Genomic DNA, 27,844 nt, shown 5'->3' with positions numbered 1-27,844 from the left:
TATATATTGGATGTTTTAATATTCTGTTTTTAGTTCTCATTCCAACCAACTTGCCTGCTCCAGTAGTATGACTTACTGATCTCTACATTCTCTGGGTCACATAGGTACAGTATTTGCTGTCTTCCAATCCTCTGGATCAGCACCTGTTCTTAATAAGCGAAAACACATTTTTGTTACATTCTCAGCTACTTTATTCTTAAGCCTCATCAGAACTCTTGGGAGATATTGTATGCGCCTATGAGTTGACTTACTGCTTTTTAAATGTTCATTTTCATTCCAATACTTCCTTTTCTAATCCCTCAGTCTCTCATTTTTATTACTGTACTAGAGTAGGTCCAGTGGAGACATCTATCCATATCGGATGGTGAAGACTTATATTTATATATTTTATTTACTTTTATGTATAAAATAGGTGTTCAGCACTGTCTTTACTTTAACCTATGCTGATCCAGCAGATCCATCAATTCTTTCATAAACTTCTGGTTAGTAATATGCGTAAAGAATTGGTAGGGTTTTTGGGGTTTTTTTTTGGCATTTTTAGCTATTTGCTCTTCTAAATGAATTTTAGCCCTTCTAATTTCCCTCTTCCATATTGTGTGTTGTAATTTTATGCTCCTGTCTATTGGCTTTACTGTGCTACATATCCCCATTTTGAATCATTTCTGTTTGGCTTGAATAAGCTCTCAAGTCTTCCCGTCTGATTGTCTTGATTTCTGGGTTCCCCTTTTCTATCCTATTTGTTAGTGAATGGTCAAGATCAATAGAGTTATAATATGGAGTACATCACTTACGTGATGTTTTATAAGAACCACGTATGGATTTTGTCTTTATTCTCATAGATTTTCTATTAATCATTATTTACAACTCAATGTGAAGATTTTGTTTTAACCTACCTTTTTCCTCAGTATATCTTCATCATATGAAGTTGTCAGAGTAGCTTTAGAGGTCAGAAACTGAAATCACAAATATAGAAAGATTCCAAGTTTTGGAGTCATCTGCATAGTTACAAAAACAGCTATTTGGCTCAGAATATTGTTTTACTACATAACATGCTGTACTGATGTCAGGTTTATCTCCCTCAGCTAAACTCCTATTATATAACTATCTGAGCTATGTTGGTTTAAAGAAAGAACATAATTAAGCAGCATCTCTTCTGGTACATTAGAAAAGCTGTTCAGATTTAGTAAACCAAGAAAATTTGGAATTCTAATATCAAAAATCTCTCTTCCCTTAAGAGACCTAAAGTCCTAACCCATTCTCAGGTTGATATACATTATAAATGCTACTTATCCACAGAGATGCATATTTTGCTTTACCATGTAATATTTTTGTTCATGAAGGGATTCATCAGGCACTCTGTATTTTAAATCTCTGAAGTATTTTCCGCTGTGCACTCAAAACTTAATAAGGTGTGGTAATTATTGGATGAGGAACATCAACACTCATCCAATCTGTGCTGTTTCTTTTTTATTGGTATTGCAGTAGTCCTTTAAAGGCCCAAAATGAGTTTGGGGCTCCATTTATACACATGAGTTTACAGGCTAAATGGACAAGACAGAGGGTGAAAGAAAGCATTATTATTATTATTCAAGACATTCCTGGGGGTGCTCCACAGTAGATGTAGGTGCGTCCCAGTGTCTCAGAGCAGGGCATTGGGGCCACACAATGCTTGTCTCCCTCCCTCCCCCTGCACAGCACGGTCACACATGCGCAACCCCCCTCCCTTGAGTTCCTTTATACCGTCTACAACTTTAGACGGACCTCCGCAGTGCTCCTCGATCCTCATTCGTTCTACAGACAGTTATATTAGTTTATTCCAATTTTTTTCTCCCCAGTAGTTATTAAAAAAGAAAGAGAGAAATCAACAACAAAAAAACCACCGCTTGCTTCAGCTGGCTCCTCTGGCCATTCATTAATATCACTGTGGGATGGGTTCACCCAGCTTCAAATGCTGCACAGATTGCAATGACGCTATGAAGGCCTCAGATGGCCACAATAAATGTGTTAAGTGCCTCAGACACTCCCACTCCCAATGGGACTGTCCACACTGCGCCAAACTGAAGGTGTGCACACAGAGTGACAGAGACCTCAATTTAAAAATGATTCTCACAGACAAGGACAAACACCCTTCCTCAGATCCAGGCTCCAGGCAGAGCGCCAAGGACAAAGGGGATAAACAGCTTAAATTCCCAAATAAACGGGCTACCTCACTTCCTCAAAACCTGTGCTCACTGAAACAGTGCTCAATCGAGAGGCAGTCGACTAATCCTGATAAGCCATGCCTTAGTACTTGTGACAAAGTGGGCCCCTTAGGTGTGGCCTGAGCTCACTATAAACGCACCACACAGTTCGCCCAACCAGAAGCTACAGGCCACACTGTGCCTGCCTCACAAAGCTCGGCATGGAGCACAAACACAGCGGTGCCATAAATGTTTACCACAGCAACGCAACAGCTGATAGGGCAGTCTCATTGCACCCCCCTCCCCTTCTCTGCCCATAACTCCTCACGGTGCATGCTCTGCTTCTGTAGCACCACAGGCGCCATCATCTTTTATAGCAATAGCACCTTCGGCACCTCGCACTCCTACCATCACCTATAGAGATCACAGAGCTCTTGTGATCTCCTCAACCTTTAACTCCCCATCTTTAAGTAATGACAAACCAGCTTATTCACCACGATCTAACTACACAGCATTGCCTACTGCTTTATCAACTGATGGAGATGATGACCTAGGTGGTCTCACCACAGCTATCCCCACGCACAGAGGCATCAGGACAGTCGTTTCACTCTGACGTGCCTGACTTCACCAGAGCAGCCATGGCTCCCTGGACACCATATCCATGGATGCCACCACCAATCCCCCTTCCCCCTCCTCCCACATGTCAGTTTTGGAACCCAGGGCCTCAACACCACAAGAAGAGACCGTACAAGACAAAGCACATTGCAAAAGCACTTTCTCCCTTAACCCTCTCAGTGACCCTGAGAGAGAGGAGCGTGTTTGTGGCTTCATTTGCCTTTGCTGAACAAACAAATCTACATGCCTCTGCCGACAGAAGCATGTAGTTTAGACGTACCCTAAATGCCCTGTAGAAACCTTTCTTGTTATCCTTCACATCCTTAGCCAGTCGCAATTCCATTTGCGCTTTCACCTTCCTGATAACCCCCCGGCATTCTCGAGCTATACCTTTAAACTCCTCCCTGGTCATTTGTCCAAGTTTCCATTTTTTGTAAGCTTCCTTTTTGTGCTTAAGTTCAACAAGAGTTTTCCCTGTAATACAATCCAGTCTCCTACCATGTTTGCCTCTCTTGCTACGCGTCGGGATGTTTTCTTTCTGTACCTTCAATAAGGCTTCTTTAAAATATTGCCAGCTGTCTTGGACTCCTTTCCCATTCATGTTAGCATCCCATGGGATTCTGCCCATCAGATCTCTGAGGGAGTCAAAATCTGCTTTTCTGAAGTCCAAGGTGTGTATTTTACTACTCTCTTTTCTTCCTTTGGTCAGGATCCTGAAATTTACCATCTCATGATCACTGCTTCCCAGGTTGTCACCCAAATCTACTTCCCCTATTAGTTCCTCCCTGTTTGTGAGCAGAAGGTCAAGCTGCGCAAGGCCCCTGGTCGGATCCTTCAGCACTTGTGTCAAGAAGTTATCCCCAACATTCTCCAAAAACGTCCTGGATTGCCTATGTACTGCCGTATTGGTTTCCCAACAGATGTCAGGGTGATTAAAGTCCCCCACGAGAACCAGGGCCTGCGATCTGGCAGCTTCGCTCAGTTGTCCAAAGAAAACCTACCTCATCCACCTGATTTGGTGGCCTATAGCAGACACCAACCACAACATCACTGCTGTAGTTTACTCCTTTAAACTTAACCCATAGACTCTCAACGGGTTTTTCTCCCTCTTTATACTGGAGTTCAGAGCAATCCTAGTGCTCTCTTACATATAGCGCAACTCCTCCTCCTTTTCTCCCCTGCCTGTTCTTCCTGAACAGTCTATACCCTTCCATGACAGCGCTCCAGTCATGTGAGTCATCCCACCAAGTTTCTGTTATCCCAATTAAGTCATATTTCTTGGACTGGGCCAGGGCCTCCAGTTCTTCCTGTTTGTTGCCCAGGCTTCTCGCATTAGTGTACAAACACTTCAGGTAACCAGTTGATTGCCCTATCTTCTCCATTCGAGACAGGCGTCCTCCTTTCTTTCTCCTTCCTCTCTGCATTTCTTCCTGGTATCCGACTTTCCCACTCCCCTCAGGGTTTTGGTCACCTTCCCCCGATGAACCTAGTTTAAAGCCCTCCTTACTAGGTTTGCAAGCCTTCCCGCGAATATGCTCCTTCCTCTCTTCGTTAGGTGGATCCCATCTCTTCCTAACAATCCTTGTGCCCGGAACAGAGTCCCATGGTCGAAGAAATCAAAGCCCTCTCTGCGACACCACCTGCTCAACCACGCATTTACATCTTCAATTCGACAATCCCTGCTCAGTCCTTTCCCTTCAACAGGGAGGATAGAGGAGAACACCACTTGCGCTCCAAATTCTTGGATTAAGATGCATCATAATTATGTCATAATCACATCATAATTATACTGATATAGTAAATATGGAGGGCAGAGTGTCACAGACCCAGTAAAAGATATTACCTCACCTAACTTGTGTCTCTAATAACAATTTAAGAAATGAGAAAGTTTTAAGTGAATTACAATGAAAAATTATTTTAAGATTGGTAGGTGATGGTGTATTAGACTTCAATTATACCTGATTTTTTTAAAAAGAAAACCCACCTTAACTATTTTCTTTGATTTTGCTCAGAACCATATCATTTGCCTTTTTGTGTATACATAAGCTACCAAATAGCAGCCTGCTTTCCAACTAGAATACAACATGCCAACATACTCAGGTATTGTAGGCTAAAATGTCTTTAGTTTCATTCTATTATTTCCTTATTGTTTAGATAATAGAAATACAAGTCTTATCCCTGCCCTTTGTATCAGATTAGCTACCTACATTATGTGCTTGGTATTGCTAGTGAACATACTTAAAATTGCATCATGTTCAGGTAAAACCAATACAAGAACCTAACTATTGCCAAAGTTCACACAGAAAAAAAAATCTTTCGTATCTTTGTTTGTTTTGCTAGCATTCAGCAATATGAAGTTTAGAAATCTTACTGCATAAACATATTCAGTCTGTACTCTCCTTACTCTTTCTGTTTGTGGATTTGCAAGCCTTTTTTTGTAATTCTTTCCAATTCAGTACAATAGCCTTATCCCTGATCTACCAGATTTTTAATTCAATTTGCTGCTGTACTGGCAATGCTATGTTCTGTGCTGGCACGAGGAAACCTAATTTGAAGACCGATTTGTGAGTTCTCATCTGTAGATTAAGGAAATGGCAGTATTATTTATTTAGGACTGAAAAATGTAGTTTGTCTGTGGCAAGTAGCGGGCTTTCTTAGGGATATGCTCAGAACCAGTGTCATTGACATCTGCCAAGTACATGTTTTCTGTATGCAGGCCCGTACGCAGGAATTTCTGTGTGTGCACGTGCGTGTGCTTTTTTATAAATGTGGACCACAATTTTATTAAATATAAAGGAGTTAAAAATAGGCAATGAATGTGCATAAGAGAGGATAATGAAAAAAATTGAGTGGACACAGTGATTGGCAAAATGATTTTTTTATAACATACTAAAAATGTATACAGTAATTAAGGTTTTATAGAAATTACCTTCTGGGACCATGGCGGTCAGTGTAAGCGCTTTGGCCACCTCTTCCTGCTGCTACTGTACCTGCTTGGCAAGGCCAGCACTGGGTGAGTGCAGGTCGAGCTTCCAACCAGCAGGGCTCGGCCCAGGTCACTCCTCGCAGGTGGGGGACGCCGTTTCCCGGGCCCTTCTGTGCTGCCAATAGCCCTACCCTCTCATTCCCATTACAACAAATCACTCTCCCATCCCCCTAACATAGTGGTTTTCAAACTTTTTGGCTCGTGGCCCACCTGGCTCAATGCAAATCTTTCCGTGGACCGCCAGTTGCTAATGGAAACTCACTATTAATTACATAATTACACTTAAGTCATTTTGCTAGTGCTGCATATTTAACTAGTAAGAAAGGAAAATTTAATTTCAGTTATTAAATGGCTAAGTGTTTTAACCTTCTCATGTTAGTTTATCAAACTTAATTTTTTTACTTTGTCCAACACAAAAGGGTCCCATGTTTTTTTTTCTTTATTTCTGGGGTGGGGAACTTTTTTTGTGTCGGGGCTCACTGACCTACATAAAAATTAATTGGGGACCACAAAAGTGAGAAGCAAAAACCCCTCACCCCTCCAGAACCCCCAACCCTCATTGATGTGGCTCTCAATTGAGATACTTCGCTCCACTGGTGCTCCAGGTCCACCAGGGAGGGACAGGGAGGACTGAGGTTCAGGGCTTCCTGTAGAATCATAGGGCTGGAATAGACCTTAGGAAATCACTGAGTCTAACCCCCTGCCCAAAGCAGGACCATCCCCAGATTTACTCTTCGGAGGTTCCAGGGTTAGTGAATATTGTAGACACCCACTCCCCCCCGGGGTTGGGACTGGGGGGTTCAGTGTGTGGGACAGGGCTGCCAGCAAAAGGAATGGGATGCAAGGTTGGAATTGGCCCTGCCTAGAGCAGGGGGCTGAACTTGATGACCTTCTGAGGTCTCTTCCAGTTCTATGATTCTAAGATCTGGGCCGGAGGCGGGGAGCAAGACGGAGGGTGCAAGGGCTGGGTGAGAGGTGAGGAGCAGGAGCAGGCTGCGAGTAGTTTGTCTGGCCAGGTGGGAAGGGGCAAGAGCAAGGGAAGGTGCAGTGTGTGGCTAGGCGGGAGGGTGCAGGATCAGGCTTGGGGGTAGGTTGTCTAGCGGGGAGGGTGCAGGAGCTGGCTGGGAGCAGGTGTTGGGAGGGAGGGTGCAGGGGCAGGAGAGGGTGCAGGAACAGGCTGGGAGTTGGTGTCTGCAGGGGGGTGCAGGAGGAGGCTGTGGGTGTGGGGTCTCATCAGATGGGTGCATGAAAGAAGGCTACAAATAAGTTGAGGGAGGCACAGCATAATGTTTTGGAGGGAAGAAAGCATGCATTTTGTGGGAGGAAGATGACAGTGGATCAATATATGGGGATAGGAAATCCACAAAATGAGAGTTTTGTGGATATACAGACAAAAATGGAATTACTTCAAATACTTGTAAAAATAATCTCTGTTATCTGTGATATGTACTGTAAGTACTAGAAATCATCTTTTAGGGTATTTTCCTCATGGCACATGTGTAAACTTGATTTTTTTCCCCCCGTAATTTAGATGTAAAATTTTTAAAGCTGGATTGCCGTATCATATGTAGTATCCATCCGTGCTACAGAGCAAATGGCTGTCTTCAGTTATCACCTGCTTCGGTACTATCAAAGAGAAGGAAACTTTTCACAGTCCAAATGGAAATTTCATAATGTTCTAATCGGGAAGGAAAATGTAAAATTAGGACCTGATGGTGCAATGTTTGCTTTTGTTGCCCTCCTGGGACTCTTTTTTGAAAGTGTTCAAAGGGAACTAGAACAGACAAATAAAAATTCCTGCCCTGTATCTGCTCAGAGGATGAAGATTAGACCTCTGGATGAGTTAGCTATTAAAAAAAATAGAAACGTGGAATTTATTTATTTATTTATTTAAATATTTTTACCCCGCCTTTCTATTTAAAATATTCAAGGTGGCTTACAAGAACAAACAAACAAAAAATACAAATATATATAAAAATTTAAAATATGAGAATTTAAAATATGAGACCTCAGAGGGACATAACCAGCTTAAAACATATAGGCTGTGTCTAGACTGGCAAGTTTTTCCGCAAAAGCAAGTGCTTTTGCGGAAAAACTTGCCAGCTGTCTACACTGGCTGCTTGAATTTCTGCAAGAACACTGACTTCCTACTGTCTGAAATCAGTGCTTCTTGCGGAAATACTATGCTGCTCTCATTCGGGTAAAAGTCCTTTTGTGCAAAGCTTTTGCGCAAAAGGGCCAGTGTAGACAGCTCAGATTTGTTTTGCACAAAAAAGCCCCGATTGTGAAAATGGCAATTGGGGCTTTTTTGAGCGAAAGCGCATCTAGATTGGCCACGGATGCTTTTCCGCAAAAAGTGCTTTTGCGGAAAAGCGTCCATGCCAATCAAGACGCTCTTTTCTGCAAAAGCTTTTAACAAAAAACTTTTCCGTTAAAAGCATTTCCGGAAAATCATGCCAGTCTAGATGTAGCCATAGAGAGGAGGAACACACACATACATACAGACTCAAACATTAATAAAAGCACGAATAAAAAGGGTGGCTTTAGCCTGACGCTGAAACAACACTAGCATTGGCGCCATGTGAATATCCTGAGGAAGAGAATTCCACAGCCTGGGAGCAAAAGCTGAGAATGCCCTGTTCCATGTAGATGTTAGTCTTATCTCCACAAGTGGGGGAACATGAAGCAAAGCCTCCCCAGCTGACCTCAATCCCCGGGTAGGTTCATATGGGAGAAGACGGTCCTTCAGATACCCTGGACCCAACTCAGTTAAGGTTTTATAGGTCATAACTAAAATCTTAAATTGTGCCTGGAAACATACCGGAAGCCAGTGCAGCTGTTGAAGCACTGGCATAATGTGCTCCCTATAACTAGTTGTTAGTTAAAACTCGAGCAGCCGCATTCTGGACCAGTTGAAGTTTCCGAAGGCTCTTTAGAGGCAGCCCTACATAAAGTGCATTACAGTAATCCAGTTGGGATGTAACAAGAGCATGGATCCCTGTGGCCAAGTCATGTTTGTTCAATAAGGGTCGCAGCTGGCGGATCAAACGAAGTTGCCCAAAGGCACTCCTAGCCACTGAAGAAATCTGATTTTCAAATGTTAAAAAAGGGGTCCAGGAGGACTCCCAAGCTGCGTACCTGTTCTTTCAGGGGGAGAGTAACCCCATCTAGAACAGGTGCCATGCCACCTTCACGAACAGATGGCCTCCTGATCCACAGGACCTCAGTCTTATCTGGGTTCAACTTCAGCTTATTTGACTTCATCCAAACCATCACTGCCTCCAGACACCAATTTAGATCAGTCACTACCGCTCCTGGTTCTAATATCACATACCTTATTTGTGTTAGGATTTTTTTTTCAAATGGGGTTTGAAAGAAGGAAAAAGTGTATATAAAATGGTTTTAGTAACATTCATCATATTATTTGTCAAATATAAACATTCTTGTAATATTGAAAAGAGATTTGACCATCCTTCTTTTTGCATTTAAAAATAGATTTTTCTGTCATCTTTGACATACAGGCTCCAAACTAAATAATGATTTTTGCACTTTAATTAAAACACCCACGTATTTGGAAACGTCTTGGTTTACAGAAAAGCTATGAAATGAGTGCAATGAATTTACTGTAATAATGCTCACTTGAATAATTTTTCTTTGATTTTCAGTTTAATGCGATAAATTATCTGAATATAAGCCACATCAAATATCATGTGAAAATGCCAGAAATAACTGTGAGTTTGAAATGTTTCTTTATCATACCTGTCAGAATTTTTAAAATTGTATCTAAATTTTGTTGTTTTTATAGATTATCTTTCACAAGGAATAGACCTCTCTGGAATAGAAGTAATTGAAAATGACCTACTTTTTATTGCAAGGGCTCGACTTGAAGTGGAAAATCAGGCTAAGCGCTTACTTGAGCAAGGGGTGGAGACTCAGGTAAAATACATTTTTTCATATCAAAAGCAAAGATTAATATACAGCTTTGAAGCTATTGTGTTATTTACTATAGGATTGTTAAACTGCGAGACCAAACCTGAAAAGTCTTACTTATCTGAGCAATTGTTACTCACATAAGATTCCCACAGAAGTTAACAAGGGCTAATTGCATGAATAAATTTAAACATTAAAGTAAGATATTGCAGGATAAGAGCCTGAAAACTTAAGCAAAAATTAAACTCCTTTTTTGTGTTAAAAAGATTGTTTTGTTAATTGAAAAAATATTGTACTAGTAGATTTACCCAGTGTTTCCCAGGTCGTCTTTATTCAGGTAACTTTTGTTTTTCTTAATTGAATTAATGGTTCTGGGGTGGGACTGGGGATAAGGAGATTCAGTATACAGGCTTCCGCATGGAGAGAGGATAACCCCAGTCCCCTCTCACTGCACCAGCCTAAGGCCAGGTGAGAAGAACCTCTCCATGGCTGCTGCAGTGGGCACACCTGGGGAGGGGTGCATGTCCCCACGGTAGGATAGGTCCAGATTCGTCTGCCTGAGGAATGGAGCAAACTGTGCCCTTTCCCCTGAATATCCCATATGAATAGAGAGGAGAGCTGCAGCCTGCCCTGCCCTCCCTAAAGGGTGCCTGGGGAGTGGGAGGCTCGGGGCTGAGGCAGTCCAGGACTGGGGAGGGATGTGTGGCTCCTACCAGCCTGCTCCTTTCCCCTGCATCATGATTCTGTCCCTTTTCTGTATGGTTTTATGCATCTCTGTATGAATTGGTAGAGGGGAAGCATCAGTTCCCCTCCCCCCCCACACACAACAAAAGCCTAATCTGCTTTAAGGCAGTGGTCATCAACCAGCAAATCAGGATCTACTGGAAGATCTTGGAGCCTCTGACAGATGATCCTGACAGGCCAGGAAGCTATCAAACGCTGGCACTTCAGTTGCCCCTATACTGACTGTCATGCTGTTCTTGCCCTCTGCCTTGGAGCTGCCCCCCTGGGAGTCTCCTTCTTGCTGTGCAGGTTGTGGGAGGGAGAAAAGGGGAGGTGCTGATTTCAGGATGTCCTTCCTCCCCCCACTCCTGTACCATATCTCCACACAAAGAGAAGGTGATGGCGGGAGCTTGGCAATGCAAATCTCTGTCACTCGCACACATTGTGTGTGTGTCTCTTGTCATTCTCACAAACACAAACTGTCCTTCACTCTCATCTCCTGACTCAACACACACGTGGGGGGTTGTTGTTACTTCTTGTACGGCTTGCAAAGTGGGTTATTTTTGGGTTTTGACTGGTCTGTGCATTTCATAATTTTCATTTCTCTTGTGCTTACATTTTAATTCTTTTAAGTAGTGAGTTCTAAAATACCTAACCTGTCATGGCTGGAGTCATTATCCCTGTGGTAATTGCTGCTCCGGAAAGTGGCTGGCATGTCCCTGCAGCTTCTGAGAGAGGTAGAGCAGGGGGTCTCAATATGCTGTCCTTGCCTGCAGACACCACTCCTGAAGCTCCCATTGATCAATAACAGGGAACTGTGCAGTAGAAGCTGTGGGCTCGGTACGTGTAGATGAGGGGCAGCACATAGCACCAAGGAGCCATTTGTGTATGTGCCAGCTGCCTTCAGGAGTGGTGCAGGACCAGGGCAGGAGTAAGCCTGCCTTAACTCCACTGCTCCACCGGCTGGAAGCCATCTCAGTTAAACAGTGCCCAGCCAGAGCCTACTTCTTGAATCCCTGTCCCAGTCCTGAACCCCTTCTTGCACCCAACCTCCTGCCCCACACGTGAGTCCCCATGTACCCAAACTCCTTCCCAGAGCTTGCACCCTGAACCCCCTCCTGGACCTCAATCCCCCACCCTGGCTAAACCTAGAGCCCCTCCCACACTCCAAACCCCTTGACCCAGTGTTTCTCAGTCTGTGGGACCAACTCACAGCTGGATTTTTTTTTTTTTTTTGCATTTGTGTCTCCCCAGCATCTCCAGACAGTCCGGGCTCCGTCCGGTCAGTTTTCCCCTTCCGCATCTGGCGGGGGAGTGAGGAGCGCCGCAGAATCTAGTGGGGGAAGGGGATGGCAGGAGGGGGCAGTTGCCAAGTGCCACTCTAGGAGGGTGCTGGGCTGGGTGGGAGCGGAGCACGCACTGCTTTGGCCCACCTGACCAGTAGAGACCCACAGCTGGCCACCTGATGCTTCCCCTGCAAGTTGCCAGTTGATGCAGCGGGGCCCGTGGCAGAAGCAGACAGTTTAAAAGTAAGATTCTTCTTCCGTGCCTGGATCTGCGGGGCGGGGGAGAGGGGGGAGATTTGATTGGAGTGGGGCTCCAGATGCTGAGGATGCCTGCATGGGGGGTGAGGTGGGGGGAGAGTGCGCTGGGATGGAGGAGGTGCTGGGGGGCCTGGGTCTGACACATGAGGGAGTGCACTGGGATGGAGGGGCACTAGGGGGGTCTGGGTCTGATGCAGGGGGAGTGCACTGGGATAGGGAGTGCTAAGGGGTCTGTCTCAGGGGGTTTGGTGAGGGGTGGGGAGTGTCACACAAATTCAATTAGCATTTTAGGGGGTTGCGGTATCAAAGTTTGAGAACCCCTGCTTTAGCCCAAGAGCAGAGCCTGCACCCCAACCCCCTTCCCCAGCCCGGTGAAAGTAAGTGAGGATGGGGGAGGAAGGGAAATGGAGTGAGCAGGGTGAGGTCTCCAAGAGTGGATGGAGCAGGGGCGGGGCCTCAGAAAAGGAGTGGGAAGGAAGTGGGGCAAGGGTATTTGGGTTAGAGGTAGATTTTACATTCCACTTAAACTGAAAAAGTGATCTTGTGGTTAAAAAGATTGGAGACCACTGCTTTATGGTATGATAAGAGGTAAGAGGAAACCATATACCAAATTTGGTGGTCCTATCTCTTAAAATTTAGGACAGGGGTGGAGAACCTTTTTTGGTTGGGGGCCACTTATTAAAGATTTAATTTTGAAATTAATAACTATTCATCTGAAGAAGTGGGATGTGCCCACAAAAGTTCTTGATATCATCTACATGTTTTGCTAGTCTTTAGGGTGCTGAAAGATTATTTGTTGTGTGTTAAGTTTTTCCATTTAGGAGGAGTTCTTGAACAGACTCAGACAGGCTGTTTCAAATATATAGTAGATTTATATTTAAGATTGAGCATTATACATTTGAAAAATGTATTTTCTGAGAATTGCAAGAAATGTGCTATTCAGCTGTGCTTTGGTATAATGAGCTGATTCCATAGATTTCCTATTAAAACTTTAAAAGACATTTTAAACACTGACATAAAAATCTACGTTAAGGAGTATCAGAATGAATGTGCATAATTATATTCAATTATACTAAATCTGATTATCTGCAGTCTAAACAGCCTGAAAAACTTATTTAATTATTTATAATATCATCTATCCTTTCTTCTGCATTTTTCTATTTTCCTGTCTTAGAATTTTAAAAATAGATTTATACTCTTATAATGAATATAATCTTTTATTTTATTTTTAAGACCCTTTAATTACTGTAAGTGGAAGGTTGGTCTATAGTAAGGTCTGTCAAGTTGGGATTCTATAGGAAACAAAGCTGGAGGACAGACAGACACACAGTATTTAGAAAAACCATTTGCGTGCTTTTTTCCCACTAAATTGATCACTCTTCCATGTTTTTAAAAAAGGAAAACAATTATAAATAAAAACACCAAAATAGTACAAATGTTCCCAACATTTTCAGAATTGAAGACTTGGTTTAAGCTTAATTGCTTGGAAGATATAACTTGGAGAAATTCTACTGAAAGTTAATGGAAAAAATGACCCACCTCCTCAAATAAGAGACCATAAATTACATGGAATACTCCTTTACCATGTTTGTTTGTGCTAGATAATGGAATACCAATAAAAAGTCAGTCCGTCTCATACTTATACTTACACTGAGCATTCTTGCCTATAGTTTTTTGATGTAGACTCAGTGACAAAATGAGAACAGATGTATAGAATTAAACAGGAGGTTGCACCTTTCATGAAGTTTTAACACAGGGAAGGAGTGCTACCTGCTCATCACCCATGCTCTCCTATACCAGGCATAAGTGACGAGGAGTCCTGTGGCACCTTATAGACTAACAGATTTATTGGAGCATAAGCTTTCGCGGGCAAAGACCCACTTCATCAGATCTTTTCCCATGAAAGCTTATGCTCCAATAAATCTGTTTGTCTGTAAGGTGCCACAAGACTCGTCGTCGGTTTTGCAGATTCAAACTAACACGGCTACCCCCCTGATACTTTATACCAGGCATGTAATTGTTTCCAGTGTGGGGGTTGCAGTGTGGGGGCTTCTTACCACATAATCTATTAACCAGTTTCAAGGTTACGGGGCTTGTCCCCATATATAACCAACTAGATTTACCAAGCGTCCCTCAGGTTCTTCACTGAAATAGCTTTGTTTTTCTTCATTTAAATCGTTGCTCTCGGGTGGGGCTGCAGATGAAGAATTCAGCTTCCCCGGAGAGAGAGGACAACCTCAGTCCTCTCTCACTGCAGCAACTTGGTGCCAGGTGAGAAGTGCCTGTCAATAGCCAAGGGAGGGAAGCATATACCCCAGCTGGGGGACAGAAAGACACAGAAACTGACCAACTCTCTGAAATGTATAGTAGATAGCTGTCCCTTTCTCTCCCCTTGCTACCCACTGGCCTAGTGAGGTTATAGCTATTTAAGTTCCCATCTCTGGTCCCTTGCTGTCCCCCCTGTGATCATTCTGCAGGATAACTGTCCCTCCTTCCATACTCCTCTTTTTCTGTTTTATGAGAAACAGTTGTATTCCAGGCACATCCTATTGTCCTGGCACAACCAAATCCTTACCATGCTTCAAGTTATGATAAAATAAGCTCCATACCAAATTTGGTGATTCTAGTTCTTACCATTTAGGAGGAATTCTTGAACAAATGGACTCAAAGACAGACACACATTTCTAAAATATGTAGCAAGAAGAGAAGGCAACATGGCTCTTCATAGCCTACCCTGAAAGATTCATGTCTCTTTTAGTCCTTTAAGAACTCTGGCTTCTTCTTCGAGTGGCCCCGTGGGTGCTCCACTCTAGGTGTCGGGTCCCGTCCTGGCGCCGCAGCTCGGAGACTTTTCATAGCCGTGCTCCCGCCGGCTCACGCATGCGTGATTCACCAGGATAGCGTTCGCGCCTTTGATCAGCCGCGCGCGAGCCGGCAACCGTCAGTTCCTCTCAACCGCCTCAGGTCGCGGTCGGAGCTCCCTGATCTCTTATCTAGTCATGTTTAGATAATTGTCTACCTGTAAATAGTTAGAGTTCTTAGGGTTAGCTGTGTTCCTGTTTGCTTTACCTGTTCCCTTGTTTAAAAAAAAAAAAAAAAAAAGAAAGTAGTTCTTAAAACTGTTTTTACTCTGAAGCGCTGCGGCTAAGCGCGAAGCTGTGAAATTGACTAACTGCAGCGCGTTAAACAAGCTTCAATCTTTCCATAACTTGACTCAAAATGCCAGGATCAACTGGGTTCAAGAAATGTTCGATCTGCCGAGAAGCCATGCCAACGGCTGATGGCCATGATAGTTGTATTAGGTGCCTGGGAGACACTCATGTCCCCGACAAGTGCACCCATTGCCGCAAACTGACTTCGAGAGCCCAGAGGGAGCGGGAGATGAAACTCCGTATGTTCATGTTCGGCAAGGCATTGCAGCCTGATCCTACCCCTCCAGCAGCCACAAAAATCTCCCAGCACAAGCGGAGAGTGGCTTCTCCGGGACCGACTGACTCACAAGCGGCAAAGCCGCCCCGGGCGCGATCCCTCCCTGTGGCAGCTTCAACCCCGGCAGCGGCATCTAAAGTGACCCCCGGGGGGTCCACACGACTCCCGGGGAACGGCACAAAGGAGCCCTCATCGTCTAGAGCCAGAGCGGCTTCAGCACCAACACCGGGAGCGGAGCCGCAATTGAAGAGCAAGCCGGCAGCGGCTTCAGTTTCCCGCGCCTTGAAACTGACAAGCGCGCCGGCACCGCAACTGACCAGCGTCCCGGCACCGGCTTCAGCGGCTTCAACGGCGCCCGGGGGATCGGCGCCTGTCTCCCCTGTCCCGGCGGTGACGTCGGCACCGTCTTCCCCAGCACCGAGACCTGAGGCAGAACACGCTAATGTCTCAGGCTCGGCACCTTTGTCAACTCCGGCACCGGGCGTCCTGCTGGCACCGGCGTTAGATCAGCAGCAGCTGGCCTCTCCGGCACCGTCCCGACCTCAATCAGTGACTGGTTCCCCTATACCTCGGGGTACAGATCAGACTCCAACACATAGGAAGTCATTATCAAAGACCCATCACAGACACAGGTCTTTTTCCCCACCTGCTTCACCAAGAGGGCGGAGTCGCTATCACGACTATTTTTCCCCCACTCGGATGATGTACAGTCGGCATGGTTATAGGGATGCGGTGTATTTGGATGCACATCGATCCCGTTCACGATCCCGATCGCCCTCCCGTCTCTCGAGATACGGATCGGGGAGGAGCTCCCCCTGCCGCGTTTATTATATCCAGCATGATAGCGCACATTCTTCCCGATACCCCTCTCCGTCACGCTCTGAACGTTGCTGTGACCGATATCATAGATCGTATGACGAACACCTCTACCGTCATCGTTCACCTTTATCACATAGAGGGTCTTCTCACATCTGCCAATCACCGTTAACGGGCTACTCACACCACAAATCACAATCACTACACTCACCTTCTCCAGCCAAAAGCTCAACAATTCAATTAGACCAATCCGAACCAGAGGAGGGTCAACTATCAGAAACGGAGGACCCTAAACCGGAAACTTCCCCGGCGGACTGCCCATCGTCTTCCCCGGATGAAGCAATTTGCCCAGCTGAAATCTCCCCACCGGACGATCTGAAACATTTCCAGGATCTCTTCAAGCGAGTGGCAGACACACAAGACATCCAATTAGCAGATGTGCCTGTTAAGAGACATCGCCTTCTCAAGAATATACGCCCTCAACAACGTGCGAAAGTAGCGCTACCAATCGATGAGGCGATTATGGAAGTAGCGGACGACATATGGCAAACCCCAACATCAATTGCACCTACAAGTAAAAAGGCTGATAGAAAATATTTTGTTCCAGCGAAGGGGTTGGACTTTTTGTTTAATCACCCCCAACCCAATTCACTAGTAGTGGATGCAGCGCAACGTAGGAGTAAGGCGCCACAGTACAGAAATCCCCTTTCAGACAAGGACAATAAAAAATTGGATATATTTGGGAGGAAAGTGTACTCGTCAGCTACACTCTTACTTCGCATTGCGAATTACTCAGCCCACCTATCAAACCATAATTTTGATAATTACTCCAAATTAGCGGATTTATTGCACCATCTCCCAGACACCAAGAAGCCACTCCTGAAAGTGATAGTGCAGGAAGGGTACACATCGTGTAGCGCTGCGCTCCAGATCGCTATGGATGTGGCTGACACAGCAGCTCGGGCCGCTGCTACTGGTATAGCCATGAGGAGATCATCTTGGCTTTTGTCTGCAGGGGCACCGAAGGAGTGGCAGAGCAAGGTTGAGGATTTGCCCTTTGACAAACTTAAACTTTTTGCGGCAAACAACGATGAGGTCCTCCATTCGGGAAAAGACTCACGCACCACTTTACGTACACTGGGGATGTATACACCTTCCTTCAAACGGAGGCGTTATTTCCCATACCAACGGAGGTATGACTTCAATTTCCCTAGACAACAATCACGGCCCTTCGACAACCAGCGTCCTAGACAGCGCCCCCAGCGCAAGCGTCCACAACAGAACCGTTCGGGCAATCAACAGTCTACTAAGCAACAGATTTGACTTGCTTGTCGAGGATACAAACCAATCTTCCATAGTCAATGCGGAAATTCACCATCTTTTTCACCATCGTTTACGCTCTTTTTACCACCATTGGTCTACGATCACCACAGACAGATGGGTGCTAGAGGTAGTTCAATCCAGCCTCTCCATCCCTTTTCTCTCTATTCCCCCTACCACTCCCCCCTCCCCGTCCCTCTTCAGGGACCCCTCTCATGAGAATCTATTGGAGCAAGAAGTTCAACGTTTGCTCAACATCGGGGCGATAGAGAGAGTTCCCAAGCAGTTTTGGGGGAAAGGCTTTTACTCCCGTTATTTCCTCACACCAAAGAAGTCGGGAGGATGGAGGCCCATCCTGGACCTTCGAAGACTAAACCGGCACCTTCGAAAGCAGCGTTTCAAGATGGTAGCTTTATCGACCATTCTGCCGTCGTTGAACGAAAAAGATTGGTTTGCAGTCCTCGACTTGCAAGACGCTTATTTCCACGTAGAGATTCACGTGGCACACAGACGCTTCCTTCGGTTCCAACTGGGGAGCGAACATTACCAGTACAGGGTTCTTCCATTCGGCCTGGCATGTGCCCCCAGGGTCTTCACCAAGATGCTAGCAGTGGTCGCGGCCCACCTACGCAGGTTAGGGGTGACGATATTTCCCTACTTGGACGATTGCCTTCTAAAAGGCACGACCTACACGGAAACGTGTCATATGGTTCGGACAGTGTCCGACGAGTTTGCTACCCTGGGTCTTCTCATAAATTTGAAGAAGTCAACACTAGTTCCATCCCAAAATCTCATGTTCATAGGTGCACGCCTCGATTCAACCACGGCTCGCGCGTATTTACCGATGGAACGTTTTACAATTATCAAGGAATTGGTGCACACGGTGGTCCACGCTCCAACGATTCCCACACGTGTCTGTTTACAACTGTTGGGGCATATGGCGGCTGCCACCATCGTCGTGCCCAACGCAAGGTTACGTTTTCGTTGCCTCCAACACTGGTTAGCCACGGTCTACATCCCGTTGAAACACGGTATCCACAGACCTCTAGTGGTGCCGCAGTATGTCCGGGAATCCCTCCAGTGGTGGGTCAACCTGACCAATCTCCTCATGGGCGTTCCATTTCATCGTCCCCAACCTACTATACAAATAACGACAGATGCCTCCCTCATAGGCTGGGGAGCCCACATGGGCAATCTCACGGTCCAGGGACGGTGGTCGACAAGAGAAATGCTTTTGCACATCAATGTGCTAGAATTGAGAGCGGTGCGACACGCGTGCAGGCATTTTCAGTCACGCATTCGAAATACAACCACAAGGATTTTAACAGACAACATGGCGACTATGTTTTATATAAACAAGCAAGGAGGGGCGCGATCCCGTTCTCTTTGCACGGAGAGCATCCGTTTATGGAATTGGTGTATTACCAACAACACTGTTCTAACAGCTTCCTACCTGCCGGGTACCGACAATGTAGTAGCGGATTCTCTCAGCAGGCGCTTTCCACACGACCACGAGTGGGAGATTCACTCGGACATACTGAATCGCATCTTCGGTCGGTGGGGATTTCCAGCGATAGACCTGTTTGCGACAGAACTCAATTCGAAATGTCCCAATTATTGTTCAAGAGCCGGGATAGGACGCCATTCGCTGGGGGACGCCTTCCTGCTCCATTGGGGGACGTCGTTACTGTATGCTTTCCCACCAGTAGTGTTAATTCCCAGAGTTCTCGAAAAGATCAACGTAGACAAAGCTCGGGTAATTCTTCTCGCGCCAGCATGGGCTCGCCAGCCTTGGTTCTCAACGCTTCACCAGATGTCAGTGAGAGTGCCATATCCTCTACCTTCCCTTCCGAATCTGTTGACCCAGGACAACGGATTCCTCAGTCACCCGCGACCGGAGGTCCTACACCTCACTGCGTGGATGCTGACTGGTTTGCCGATTCCGAGCAATCCTGCTCCCAACGAGTCAAACAAGCGTTGATGCATAGCCGGAAACAATCTACTCGTATTGCTTACACAGCTAAGTGGGCAAAGTTCCAAACCTGGTGTGCAGACAATAAAGTGGACTCGCGTTCTGCACCTTTACCTTGTGTACTGGACTATCTCTTGCAACTTCATGACAACGGTTTGACAATTGCATCGCTACGGGTGCATCTGGCAGCAATTAATGCATTCCATCATAGGGTTGGCGATAGTTCGTTGTTTGCTCACCCCACTACGAAGAGATTTCTGAAGGGGCTCTTGAATCTCCATCCCCCGCGGAGACCTCCCCCCCCCGCATGGAATCTGGACCTGGTCCTACAAACTTTGACTCGTCCCCCTTTCGAGCCCTTAGCAACAGTAACACTACACTTACTTACGCTCAAACTGGTTTTTCTCCTAGCCCTCACCTCAGCTCGCAGAGTGAGTGAGATAGCAGCCTTCATGGCTTCTCCGCTATACACAGTTTTCTCGAAAGAATCAGTAACCTTGAGGACCCACCCAGCTTTTATTCCGAAGGTGTCTTCTGAATTCCACATAAATGAACCGGTGGTCTTACCGTGCTTCTTTCCAAAACCTCATACCTCAACTCAAGCAGCGCACTTACATACTCTAGACGTGAGAAGGGCATTGGCGTTCTACATCGACAGAACACGGGGCTTTAGGAAAACAGACCGTCTGTTGGTTGCGATAGCGGGCCACTCAAAAGGACAGCCTTTAACTTCTCAGCGCATTTCTAAGCTCATAGTCTTATGTATATCGATGTGTCATTCGCTGCGAGGGAAGCCTCTCCCCTCTCGCCCTAAAGCTCATTCAACTAGGGCAGTGGCTGCCACTACGGCCTTCCTCAGTGGAGTGTCATTTCGCGACATTTGTAGAGCAGCAACATGGTCTTCATATGAAACTTTTATAAAACATTACGCTATAGTAGAACACTTTGCTTCAGATTTCTCCGTGGCTACAGCAGTACTAAACCGTGCTGATAGTCTTGGTTCCGGAGCGCTGTGATTCTGCTCTATGTACTGCTCTGAAGTCACCTAGAGTGGAGCACCCACGGGGCCACTCGAAGAAGAAAGAGAAGTTACTCACCCTGTGAAGTAACGATTGTTCTTCGAGATGTGCCCCGTGGGTGCTCCATGACCCGCCCTTCCTCCCCGCTCCGGGAAAATTTCTCTTCTTGTTGTCTCTTTCAGATGAGCGGATGAGAGGAACAGACGGTTGCCGGCTCGCGCGCGGCTGATCAAAGGCGCGAACGCTATCCTGGTGAATCACACATGCGCGAGCCGGCGGGAGCACGGCTATGAAAAGTCTCCGAGCTGCGGCGCCGGGACGGGACCCGACACCTAGAGTGGAGCACCCACGGGGCACATCTCGAAGAACAATCGTTACTTCACAGGGTGAGTAACTTCTCTTTTCATCAGTATATCTTTCCTAATGTGTATTACACTAAAGCAAAATCCTATTGAAGACAATGCTAAGAGGAAGTAGGCAGTAATTTTTTTATTGAAAATGTAGCAAAAAGATCTTAAAGAGTGTTTACGCCTATCAGTGTGGGTTCTTTTTACATGTTGGATTTGACCTTGTCTGACCATTTTTTATTCATATTCACAAATAAATCCCAGGAAAATTAATCTCACCTCATTTGAAGAATTGAGAGTTTTATTAAACATTTCCGTCTGTATCAAGATAATCAAGAGATTATTAAAGAAGATTTCTTTTGTACTTTAGTGAATGACCTGATTCCAATCAAACTGGGGACTGTTTGGAAGAATTTTGTTTGTGCTTAATTGTATCAGAAGAAAAAGAAAGATGAAATTCTCATGATGAAATGTTGCTTGGTTTGCTTCACCCATTTCTTGATGAAGAGAATAATTTGATTTGGAAGATGATGTGCTTCCATCCATTGTCCTGAGAAATACAAAATTACAGAAATGGACAACAGATACAGGCAGTCCCCGGGTTATGTACAAGATAGGGATTATAGGTTTGTTCTTAAGTGGAATCTGTATGTAAGTCGGAACTGGCGTCCAGATTCAGCCGCTGCTGAAACTGACCGCCAGTTCTGACTTACATACAGAATCAACTTAAGAACCCCAGGCGTCCCCAAGTCAGCTGCTGCCGAAACTGATCAGCAGCTGATTCCAGGAAGCCTGGGGCAGAGCAACTCTGCCTGGGGCTTCCTGTAGTCAGCGCTGGTCAGTTTCAGCAGCGGCTGACTTGGAGACGCCTGGGGCGGTGCTGCTGGGTTGGTCCAGTAGCGCCGCTCCTCAGCGCTACTGGACCAACCCAGCAGCACCCCAGCTGCTCTGTCCCAGGCGTCCTGATTCAGCCGCTGCTGAAACTGACCAGCAGCGGCTGAATCAGGACGCCTGAGGCAGAGCAGCTGGGGTGCTGCCGGGTTGGTCCAGTAGTGCCCAGAGCGGCGCTGCGGGACCAACCGGCAGCGCCCCAGCTGCTCTGCCACAGGTGTCTGGAGAAAAGCCTGTTCTGCTGGGCTGCTCCGCTGCCGGCTTCCCCGAGGCTTTGCCTCGCTGCCCGAGCCCCCCCGTGGCTTTGCTCCACATCTTCCTGGTCTGCAGACCAGGGAGACGCGGAGAAAGCCCCAGAGTACACGGGCGGCAGGACCGCAAGGTCCCGCAGTCCGTGTCCTCCGGGGGAGCCCCTTTCGTAACTGCGGATGCGACATAAGTCGGATCCACGTAAGTCGGGGACTGCCTGTACTATGTGTTCCATTATAGATGTATGTATTCATGTGACAAATATGGTTACTTTCATACTTTTCAAGCCTGGATATTGGCCATAAGAGATTTGGGGTTCTCCTACTACTTTTATTTTGTGTTTTGTGTAAGAAGTCATGAAGTAGCCCAACTTTTTATTGGATCCCTGTTGAGCAGGTATGCCTCTGGGTTGCTGGGGATAGTGTTTTTGTAGTTGCTTATATGATAAGTTTGGAATAATTTGGGTATGTACATTTACGTTCTGTATTTGTAGTTTGTGGTTTTATGTCCTGAATTTTTCTTCAAATAATACACACACTAGATTATATTCCTACTACATTAAACAGATGTTTTGTCTTAGCAACTTTCATGATTCATGTTTGTGAGTGTTAAGTTTTATAGCCCTTTGTATTTTCAGATAGTTGATTTTGAATGTTATTCAGGACCAGGTGGCAAGTACTGAATGTATCTTTAACATACTGTGTTAAAATATCTAGTTGTATTTGAGGAAAGAATTATGAAAATCTTTACAAGGAGTATTTCCTGAACAGTTTATTTCAATGTATTTTTAGACTCTTGAGGGAGAAGGGAATTTACTTCTAAGGTTTTAAAAATTTAGTTAGGTGAGATGTATAATGAGGTCTGCTTCTTTACAATTGTATGTAATGTTGGGCTTGAAACTTAAAGAACATAAATCACAAGGCGAAGAAAAAATGATGTAATATGTCTAACACTTTATCTTACATATGCTAAAGCTTATTCAGACTGAAGCAAAGAAAGCAAAACATTTTGAATTTTACACAACAAAAATGAAAAATATAATTCAACTCTTTGAACATTTGTGAAAACACAAACAGGAAGTGATCAGATGTTTTGATACAGGTGGAGTCTGTATGAGCTGTTATTTCTCAGGATCTTAATAAAAATCTATAGAATCTGAAGATTAGTGGGAGGATAAAACTGAGTGTTTAAAATAGAAATCTCTAGATTTTTTTTATCTTTTTGAAAGGAACACAGTTGTGGTTGGTAAGGCCAAAATTTGACCTTCTGTGGTTTTATGTACATGCTTGCGAAGTCCATGCATCTCCTTTTAAGTCAAATACCCAGTTCTCTTTTTAAATACAAAACAATCAAGGTTTTTATAGCTTAATAGATTCCCAGGCCAGAAGGGACCATTGTAATGATCTAGTCTAACTTCCTGTGTAACACAGGCCAGAGAACTTCTCCAAAATAATTCCTAGAACAGATCATTAGGGAAAAATCCAATCTCAATTTAAAAATGATCAGTGATAGAGAATCCACCATAACCTTTCGTAAATTGTTTCTCTGATTAGTTTCTCTCACTGTTAAAAACGTACACTTTATTTCCAGTCTAACTTTGTCTACCCTTACATTTCAGCTCTTAGATCATGTCATACCTTTTTTTCCCCTAGGTTGAAGACCCTATTAAAAATATTTTTTGTTCTTCGTGTAGTGTCCCTGTGGGTGCTCCGTCCTCATGCTGGCAACCGGAGGTTTTCTAGCACTGTCCACTGCACACGCGCCATGGTGTCCCCTCGTGCCATTGGTGTCCATTAGGTGTGCGTGCAGTGTGGCTCCCTCAGTTCCTTCTCTACCGACCTTAGCAGCAGATGGAGCTTCTTTCCTTCCCACTATTCTACAGAGGGAAAAAAAGGTTAATTCCCCTTAGTTTCCTCACATTTCCAAGTTTTAAGCCCCCCCCATCCAATCCTACCCCTCCAAAAATAAATATATATATATTTCTGTTGACCAGCCACTTTTCATCGCGCCTAATGCCAGGGTCTCCCAGCTTCAAGAGGCGTGAATCTTGCCGGGATGACGGGATGTCTCTGACGGGCATTCTGCGTGTATAAAGTGCCTTGGAGAATTGCACCAAACACAAAAGTGCCCTCACTGCTCCAAATTGACGGCCATAACACACCACGACCACGCTACCAGACTACACACCTTCCTCTATGAAAGGTCTCTCCAGCCATCTTCAGAGGACACAACAGCTGCCTCAAAATCACCATCCGAGCCGAAAGCTATGGACAGATTACGTCCCTCTACTTTTTCTGGGAAGTCTGTCTCAGAAACATGTCTATCTTCAGCCCGATCCTTACCTTCAGCATCGATTGTCCTGAGGGTCATCACCATGGACAGGCCCAGCAGATCGGGCACAGCACCGCCCAAGATGCCAGCACCACATAAGAGTGCGCATTCGGAGCCCAAACTAAAACAAGCGGCACCGATGGCACTGTCTGTCCAACACAAATGCTGCTCGGCACCGGCGTGGCACCTAAGAGACCCCGTGCCAATATGCTGCCTCTGGACCAATCAGCACTGTCTACTCCCACTTCAGAGAGCAATACAAAAACCTCAGTACTGTCCCAGGAGCATCGACAGCATGATTGGTGCACTCTTGCAGGTCGCCGAATGTGTCTCGTTCCCGGAGTGAAGCCAGCACTGAGCCACACAGCCGTTTTTCTTCCCAGCACTCCAGCCAGGCACACAGAGCCCTATCCTGGGATACTGGGCCTGCTACCTATGCATCATTATACATATCCACCACCCTCTTACCGGGTACAATGGCTGTCATGGGAGTTACGTGCTCATGTGGAGAGTCATCACATTGCACCTTCCAGAACATCCAGGGAACCAGCTTGTTCTCCTCAACCCTCTGCTTCAATGACAATGCTTATGTCCCCGGTCCAGACTGAGATGGAGGATGCTTTGTTGGTGGGCGAAGAGAGGACCTCTGTCCATAATTTGTCATCCTCACCAGATGAGGCAGTAATTTCCACCACCTGCCATCGACGGCCGACTCGAAGTTCCAAGAAATTTTTAAAAGGGTAGCTTTGGCTCAGGAGTGAGACTTGCAGGAAGTTCAAGAAAAGCAGTATCGTCTCTTGCAAACCTTGCAACCTCTTACCTCCTCCAGAATTGCCCTCCCCATGAACGAGGCTATTATGGACAACATCTGGCAGACCCCGGCATCCCTCACTCCAACCAATAAGAGAGCAGTTTGAAAATATTTCATCACACCAAAGGGAATGGATTTTCTTGTTACTCACCCTCCACCAAACTCCCTGGTAGTCGATTCTGTTAGACACAGAACCAAACAGCCAAACATTAGATCAATGCCATACAAGTACCACAAAAAAATGTACATTTTGGGCCACAAAGTATGTTCCTCAGCCACTCTGCTTCTCAGAGCAGTGAATTACACCATCATGTTAACAGATTATGATTACTCTAATTATTCCAAAATCCAAACACTGACACAATACTTACCCGAACATAAGAGTCCTATTCTCTTCAACATTATGCGGGAGGGCCATACAGTTTCTCACATGGCACTACAGTCCGCAATGCATGTGGTAGCCACAGCTGCACGCATCACTAACTCAGCAATTGTGATGTGGAGAATATCTTGCCTCCAAGCATCGGGTATACCTAGGGATTTTCAGCAGAAAGTCGAAGACCTACAATTTGATAAGACCAATCTCTTTCTGCAAAAACCGACGAAGTACTTCACTCGACGAAGGACTCTTGAACCACCCTCCAGACTCTGGGGATAAACATGCCCCTATTTAAGAGAGCCAGATATAACAATTATCAAAGACCCAGAGAGCCATACAGATAGCAACCAAGATATTATGTCAGACAAAAGCAAAGACCCCAGCGACGAAGGCTTCAACCCCAGCAACAACATCCAAACAGCAAATTTGAAGGTTTGATCAGGGGCCAGAAAGACACACACCTTGTGATTACACCATCAGCCAACCATTCACAATTGAATCACTGCCTCTGCCCTTTCTTTCAATAATGGGCTCAAATAACATTGGACAAATAGATCCTAGAGCTCATCCACCATGGTTACTCCATCCCTTTCATTTCTCTTCCTCCTCCCCACCCATCCTACCCATCCCTCTTCAGGAACCTCTTTCACGAGACCCTCCTCGAGTAAGAGGTGCTTTACCTCTTCCGCTTAGGCGCCATAAAACTGGTACCAACAGAGTTCCATGGCCGAGGGTTCTCCTCAACTGATTTTCTGACACAGAAAAAGAATGGAGGGTGGAAGCCCATTCTAGATTTACAGAAGCTCAACAAATACATCGCTTACCAATGATTCAAGATGATGACCCTAGCATTGGATCAAGGAGACTGGCTTTCAGTTCTCAACCTTGTGTATTTCCACATAACAATCCATCCCATCCACAGATGTTTTCTATGATTCACAGTTGGCCGTCACCATTACCAATACTGAGTGCTCCCGTTTGGCCTATCAACAGCTCCCAGAGTGTTTTCTAAAACTCTAGGGCTACATCTAGACTGGCATGATTTTCCAGAAATGCTTTTAACGGAAAAGTTTTCTGTTAAAAGCATTTTTGGAAAAGAGCGTCTAGATTTGCATGCCGATTTTCCGCAAAAGCACTTTTTGCGGAAAAGTGTCCGTGGCCAATCTAGACGCACTTTTCCGCAAAAAAGCCCCGATCGCCATTTTCGCGATCAAGGCTTTTTTGCGGAAAAGAAATCTCTGCTGTCTATACTGGCCCTTTTGCGCAAAAGTCTTTCGGAAAAAGACTTTTGCCCGAACGGGAGCAGCATAGTATTTCCACAAAAAGCACTGATTTCTTACAGTAGGAAGTCAGTGCTTTTGCGGAAATTCAAGCGGCCAGTGTAGACAGCTGGCAAGTTTTTCCGTAAAAGCGGCTGATTTTCCAGAAAAACTGGCCAGTCTAGACACAGCCTAGCTATTGTAGTGGCATGCCTACGTCCTCAGGAGTCATAATATTTCCATATTTAGACGATTGTCTCATAAAAGGCACATCCCTCCTACAGACAAAACACACGACCAAGACTACCACAAACCTTTTGCTCTGCCTCAGTTCCCGTATGAACTACAAAAAATCCACACACTGTCCCACACAGGCACTGGAATTTATAGGAGTACACATCTATAACATCACAGCCAAAGGAACTTTACCCATGCACAGATTCAACACCCTATGCAACCTCATAGCGGTAGCACAAACAATCTCTACCATGACAGTTCACAGATGCCTAAAAATTTTGGGCCACATGGCCGCCACAACCTACGCTGTCAGGCTAGTGAGGCTCCACATGAGATGCCGTCAGTCTTGGTTCGCCACACTTTACACGCCATACAGAGACTCGCTCTCCAAGTCAGTTACCATTCTGCCATGAGTCCTCAACCAGACATGGACCTTTTTGCGACCAGGGATGCTTGCTCTATCAAATGGGACGCACCGCTACTCTGTGTTCTACCCCTTCCCGTACTCCACAAGGTCATCATCAAAATAAGAACAGATTGAGCTCGCATGATTCTCATTGCACCAGCGTGATCAAGGCCAGCATGGTATCCTTACCTCTGCAGAATGACAGTGAGGGATCCATATGGTTTTCTGTTTCAACACAGTCTTCTTTCCCAGAATCATGGCGCAATTCTCAAGCTGCACAAACTCCACCTCAACACTTGGCTACTTCATGGTTTCAGGATGCTGAGAACACCTGCTCTGAAAGAGTTAAAGAAATATGTAGGGAATAATATTCAGACATACTGGGTGCAGGTGAAAACAA

The 27,844-nt window shown here is 45.5% G+C and overlaps 1 protein-coding gene and 1 long non-coding RNA gene across 3 annotated transcripts in view; one reads left to right on the top strand and one right to left on the bottom strand.

The window, feature by feature from the left end:
- COG5 (component of oligomeric golgi complex 5) overlaps positions 1 to 27,844 on the top strand; it is a 349,021-nt gene that overhangs the window by 147,476 nt on the left and 173,701 nt on the right. For both annotated transcript variants that reach the window (XM_006120390.4, XM_075927034.1), the window contains one exon: positions 9,587 to 9,717. In XM_006120390.4, the coding sequence (XP_006120452.1) occupies positions 9,587 to 9,717 (131 nt within the window). The remainder of the gene's footprint in view (positions 1 to 9,586; positions 9,718 to 27,844) is intronic.
- On the bottom strand, positions 14 to 27,745 carry LOC142829129 (uncharacterized). Its single transcript, XR_012903443.1, has 5 exons — positions 27,634 to 27,745; positions 25,535 to 25,696; positions 23,659 to 23,897; positions 894 to 953; positions 14 to 148 (listed from the first exon to the last, which is right to left on the bottom strand). It is a non-coding gene; the product is annotated as an uncharacterized LOC142829129 (long non-coding RNA).

Source organism: Pelodiscus sinensis, chromosome 1, assembly GCF_049634645.1.
Source record: "Pelodiscus sinensis isolate JC-2024 chromosome 1, ASM4963464v1, whole genome shotgun sequence".
Classification (NCBI taxonomy): Eukaryota; Metazoa; Chordata; order Testudines; family Trionychidae; genus Pelodiscus; species Pelodiscus sinensis.
Note: the sequence above shows the minus strand (reverse complement) of the source record. Positions and strands in the feature narration are given on the sequence as shown.